At 32.3% G+C, this 5,961-nt stretch overlaps 1 protein-coding gene across 1 annotated transcript; it reads left to right on the top strand.

The window, feature by feature from the left end:
* Positions 1-425: 425 nt before the first annotated feature.
* LOC122501806 lies at positions 426-1,196 on the top strand. The gene has a single exon (XM_043611554.1). The coding sequence runs from the start codon at positions 426-428 to the stop codon at positions 1,194-1,196; it is 771 nt and encodes a 256-aa protein (XP_043467489.1).
* The last annotated feature ends 4,765 nt before the right edge of the window (positions 1,197-5,961 follow it).

The following is a 5,961-nucleotide window of genomic DNA, read 5'->3' as shown; positions in this document are numbered from 1 at the left end:
TCAAAGGATCTTCTCTTACACCAATGGCTCAACTGACTATCTTTGGTTGGGTCATTTTAGGACCAACTTATGTCAACTCTAACAAGGAATACTTATCTCATCACTTAATTGTGGATCAACATCTGGATGATCTTCAAAACCTTCTTACAAAATTTTGTATTCAAGAAGAACTACCTAACAAAGAAAAGGACAAACTCACCATTCAAAAATTGGAATGCGAGGAGCATTTCAAGGCCACTCACTCAAGGGATTCATCAGGTCGATACATTGTTCGGCTTCCACTCTCTACATCACCAAGTCAACTTAGCGACTCCTATTTAAAGGCTTAACGCTGTCTACAACGACTTCTTAAAAGGTTCTCAGGTCAGAAAAATTACAAGGAACTTTATTTCTCGTTCCTTGAGGAATATGCAAAGGATTCTCACATGGTTAAAGCTCTACCAAGGAATAATAGCCTTACAACCTATTATTTTCCTCATCACGGTATTCTCAGAGAACAAAGCACCACCACGCCGTTAAAAGTTGTGTTCAATGGATCCAGCCCATCAACAACAGGTGCTTCTCTTAATTCAATTTCTCACACTGGTGCCAAATTACAAAAGGATATCTCTGATGTATTATTGTGGGTACGAAAATTCCGATTCATCTTTTCCACGGATATCACGAAGATGTTTCGTCAAATAAAGGTACACCCAGATGACTGGAATTTACAAAGAATACTCTGGGTTGATTTAAGCAACAAGGAAACCTCTTATCAACTCACCACGGTAACATATGGTAATAAATCGGCACCATTCCTGGCTGTAAGGGTACTATTGCAACTCATACAAGACGAAGGTCATCGATTTCCTCTGGAAGTACCTGTACTTCTCAATGGTCGATACGAGGACGACATTTATGGTGGGGCTGATGAATTATCACAACTCAAGTATATCGCAAAAGAACTCATGGAACTTCTCATCTCTGGTGGGTTTCCTCTTGCAAAATGGCAGAGCAACCATCCAGACTTCTTTGACGCTGTCAAAGGAAAGGGCAGCACCAATCACTCTCATTTAATCGATCACACTCAAACCAAGGTTCTAGGTCTTTCTTGGTTTCCAAGGTCGGATCAATTCAAATTTCTAACTGAGCCAACTACACCACTGGATCAAGGAACATCAAAAAGGTCTATTCCCTCCGAGGTATCTCACAAGTAAACCTACCTTGGTGTTACACTCCGATTTGGCTGAAACTTGGCACACTTCAAGAACTTGACAAAATATTAGACACGTATTTTTTTTATCGGCAAAGAAGACGGTTTAAGGGTTGAAACTACCCCATCCGCAGCTTAAAAACCCCCTAAAAAGTACAAAAATGTGAAAGTGCTCAATAAATCAATAAAATTTCTGACAGACCTATATCTAGGGGTTTTCGAGGTCGCTGATTACGAATCTGATATCAGATTCGCAAAATTAAAAATGGCGGATCTAAAATGGCAGACCGAGATTCTGAAAATTTGGTAATTTTCCATAAAACTTGGTATCTGGGGGTTTTCGGAGTCGCTAATTACGATTCTGATATCAGATTTGCAAAATACAAAATGGCGGATCCAAAATGTTGGACCGAGTTTTTAAAAATTTGGTAATTTTCCAATAAAAAAATTTAAAGATTGTTTTATGTTCTATGTACATTTATGTGTATACAACCGTTAAAAAATGACCCTTATTTAGAAATAATGTAATTAATAATTATTATTTAATTATACAGTAATTGAATAATGATAAATTATTATTCGTCACTGAAAACGATGCATGATTACAGGGTTCCAATTTATAGTCTTTTTACACGTAGTTTTTATTATAATAAACAATAATTATTGTTATTATTACAGAATTTCATAAATAATTATTCATTGTTAACCCCTTGGCTGTCAACGAGATTTCCACTGTTTGGGCCAATAGTGTGTTGAAATAATTTTCAATGGGTTTTTATGAAACTTGGTACCCTAAGGTTTCTGGGGTCGCTGATTACGAATCTGACATCAGTTTTTTGAAATTCAAAATGGCGGATCCAAGATAGCGGAAATTTGTCAAAATTTGTCAAATTTGCTTAAAACTTGTTACTCGTTAGTTTTAAGGGTCGCTGATTACGAATGTAACATTAATTTTCCAAAATTCAAAATGGCGGATACAATATGGCGGACATCGAAATAAAAAATTGATCAGATTGGCTTGAAACTAAATACTTGAGAATTTTCAGGGTCGCTGAATACGAATCTGAAATCAGATTTTCAAAATTCAAAATATCTAGTTCAATATCGCGGAAATTTTTTTTAAATTTATTGAATTTGTTTGAAACTGGTTAATGTGACATCAGTATGATAAGTTTTGGTGAAATCAAATTCCGTTAAATACCCTGAAAAACTAATGTCAGATTCGTAATCAGCGACCCTAAAAACCCACGAGTATTACGTTCCAAGTCAATCTGATCAATTTTTTATTTTGTTGTCGGACATATTGGACCCGCCATTTTGAATTTTATAAAACGAATGTCATATTCGTAAAAAACTTGTAAAAATGCAAACTTACAGTGAAAAATCTGGAAAAGTAAATTTATGAATAACGAAAGTAGTGCAAACCTATATTAGTTTAATATACATAATTCGAAAATAAATTTCGTAACATTAAAATCTGACATTAAACATTTTAAATTTTGCAAATCTGATATCAGATTCGTAATAAGCGACCCTGAAAACCCCCAGATACCAAGTGCAACCGCGACGCAGCCCGCCGCAATTTATTCTTTGAAATTTAATAACTCAAAAACAAAGAAAAGGGCATTCTAAAAATATTCATGCCAATAGGAAAAACCTCAGCTTTCGTTTGCAATAATTTATTTTCAAAAAAACGGACCGATTTTTTGGGAAATTGAAAATTAAATATTAATTATCAAAAATTAGGGTAAATTTTTAAAATATTAAAAAATAAAATACACTATTGAAAAGAGGACGAAAAAACCTTTCAGAAACATATTCTAAAAAAATTTTCCCATTACAAGTATGTTCAGAAAAATTTCACAAAGTTGCCGGTGTTGGCAAAATTGGTCAAATTGACCCCCCTCTACCCCCTCCAATTTTTCGAAAAAATCAAAAATATTTTTTTGGTCACATTCCCAGTGGGCACACTTGTTCAAAAGACGTCCTAAGGATGTCTTTTTGCGGATGTCTTTTGGACTTGTACAAAAAGACGACTTTAAGACGTCTTAAAGACGTCCTATACATGTTCTATGTCTTGGCCATTAGATGTCTTTAAGATGTCTAAAAGACGTCTTTTTCATTCAACATTTGAAAATAGAAAAAATTTCATAAATAGAAAATATTATTTTCTAAGTTCAACTTGAACTTAGAAATTCATGAATGTACAATTCATTGGAATTTTTCTAAGTTAAATTCATTTCATTGACAAGTGAGATCGTTATCTTTGTAGAGGTTCATATGTGTCTTGAACGGCAGAGGTGCTTAAGGCGCAGTGCTTCAATCCCAAGGTATCAGAGTTCGATCCCAGCTTCGTAGGAATTTTTTTATTATTTCTCCACATTTTAGAAAAAATAAAATTAAACTTAAAATAAATTTAATACAATATTACTGAGTTTTAACTTAGAAAATGTTATAAAAGAAATGTTTATTTAAGATCTGAAGGAATGTAAAAAAGACGTTCAAAAGACGTCTTAAAGACGTCTTGTAGACGTCCAAAAGACGTCTTTAAGACGTACTTTAGACGTCCTTTCTTATGTCTTTAAGTTTTAAAGTAAGTCTTTACTAGTCATAGTAAGTCTTTACTATGTCTGGTCTTTTGGACAAGACATAGAACGTCTTTTAGACGTCTTTTAGTTGTCTTTTTGATGACTCAGAGACATTACCATCATTGTCCCGGAATCGTCCGCGGACAAAAAGGGACGTCTTTTAGACGTCCCCGTGCCCACTGGGTTTCTACTTGATAGAACAACAAATTCCTCGAGTTTCAATTTTTTTCAAGAAGTTGAAATTTCAACTTAGGACATTTCACGTAAAATGCCTCATGTGTGTATATGCGTACTTACCTGAAAAAGTATACTGACATCAAGCCAATCTTTGTTTTTTAAACCGAACCGAATGTTATAAGATGGTAACTAGTTTTTTCCGTTATAATAATTATTATAAGATGGTAATTAGGTGTCATCTAGCGGATATTTATTTTACTTATCATATCGATAAGACAGAAATTAAATGTTAAATAAAAAAATTTTAATTTTAAAATTAGTTTAAATTTAAATTTAATTTAATTAAATTTATTAATTAAATTATTAATTATTATTATATTATAATTATTATTTATTATTATTATTTATTAATTTAATTTAATTAATTTTTTTTTAATTTAAATTTTTTTTAAATTAAATGTTGTTAAACACTTCTAACGACTTAGGCTAATATCTTCATTTTGTTCGTGTGAATGCATATTATTATTGTACATGATTTTCGGGGAAATCTACAGCAATCTGATGTCAAGTAGTACTCATATTCATGTAAAGTAAGTGAAATAAAAATTAATGTCAAAAAACAATTTCACACTATTCGGTCGACGAGAAGGAGAATCAAACATTTCTTTGGTTTTTCGTCGTGGAGTCCCCACAATTATTAAAATCCCTCCCCGCAAACGTACTTCTACTCTCACACTTCAGATAAGCGGATACACAGTTAGCCAATCCAACTGTAATACCTAGTCATGGCTTAATTCTTCTGTCATCATTGTCTTCAGTGTTCAAATGTATTCCGAAAACTTTTTGTGTGTGGAATTTTTTAGTTAACCCTTTAAGGACCAAATGTACAAAAATTTTATCCGAACTTTGGGAGAAATTTTTAGTATGAAAACGGATTGCTAAAAATTTTGCAATAGACATTTCTTAAAGCTCAGGAACCGCTTTTTCGAATGCTGCAATACAAAATATTGAAAATTTATAAATAAACAAATTACATACAGTTATTTAAAAAAAACACAATTTTTTAAAGATTTTTTTTTGAAAATCAATTTTTTTTTATTATTTATGGCGAAGGAATACGTCTCAAAGATAAAAATATCGCGTCAAAAATGTCTAACCTAAAATGTGAAATAAAAATTAAAAAAAAAACAAAATGGCGGATCAAAAATGGCGTTCAAAGTTGACTTTTTAATAAATAATATACAGCAAGTGCACATTTTTTTAAAAACCTTACAGATTTGCTATGTTTTTTTTAATTCGGCCGCCATATTGGATCCGCCATTTTAAATTTTGAACATTTAACTTCAGATTCGTAATCATCGACCCAAAAAACCCCTAGATACCAAGTTTGAAGTAAATCTTAAAATTTTTTTCAAATTCGTTCGCCATATTGGATCCGCTATTTTGAATTTTGGAAATTTAACTTCAGATTTGTAATCAGCGACCCAAAAAACCCCCAGATACCAAGTTTGAAGTAAATCCATCAAATATTTAAAAACTCGCATACCTCTCAAAATCCGACATGTTTTTTGAGGTTAGAAAAAAATCCTGACGTGATGGAGCAAAACGGACTTCGGATTCGTGTTTAGGACGTCAAATTACATAGGGCTAGGGTATTCCGGTCAAAAGTACATAACACGTTTATTTTTTTGTGGGGCTGTGTTATCATTATTGCAATCCCTTTTATGTTTGCTTAATCTACTTTTAATATATCTACTAGTCTCACCAATGTAGCAAGCTCCACATTGGCAGGGGATACTGTAAACAAAATGCGATCTGAGATCAAATGGAGTATTGTCCTTATTCTTTGAAAAAACTTTAAATGGATCCTTCTTATAAAAAAAAAAACTCTAATGTTATACTCGTTATACAATTCTTTCAAAGAATATTGTAACTTGTTCACATATATGGCAAAACAACTAAATTTATAGTATCAAAAATCTGTCTATCTACCATATTATCGTT

Source organism: Leptopilina heterotoma, unplaced genomic scaffold (genome assembly GCF_015476425.1).
Source record: "Leptopilina heterotoma isolate Lh14 unplaced genomic scaffold, ASM1547642v1 Lhet_215, whole genome shotgun sequence".
Taxonomy (NCBI): domain Eukaryota; kingdom Metazoa; phylum Arthropoda; class Insecta; order Hymenoptera; family Figitidae; genus Leptopilina; species Leptopilina heterotoma.
Note: the sequence above shows the minus strand (reverse complement) of the source record. Positions and strands in the feature narration are given on the sequence as shown.

Bases quoted from the DNA above. Each gene is read 5' to 3' on its own strand.
- LOC122501806 (XM_043611554.1), top strand. From the start codon at position 426: ATGGTTAAAGCTCTACCAAGGAATAATAGCCTTACAACCTATTATTTT.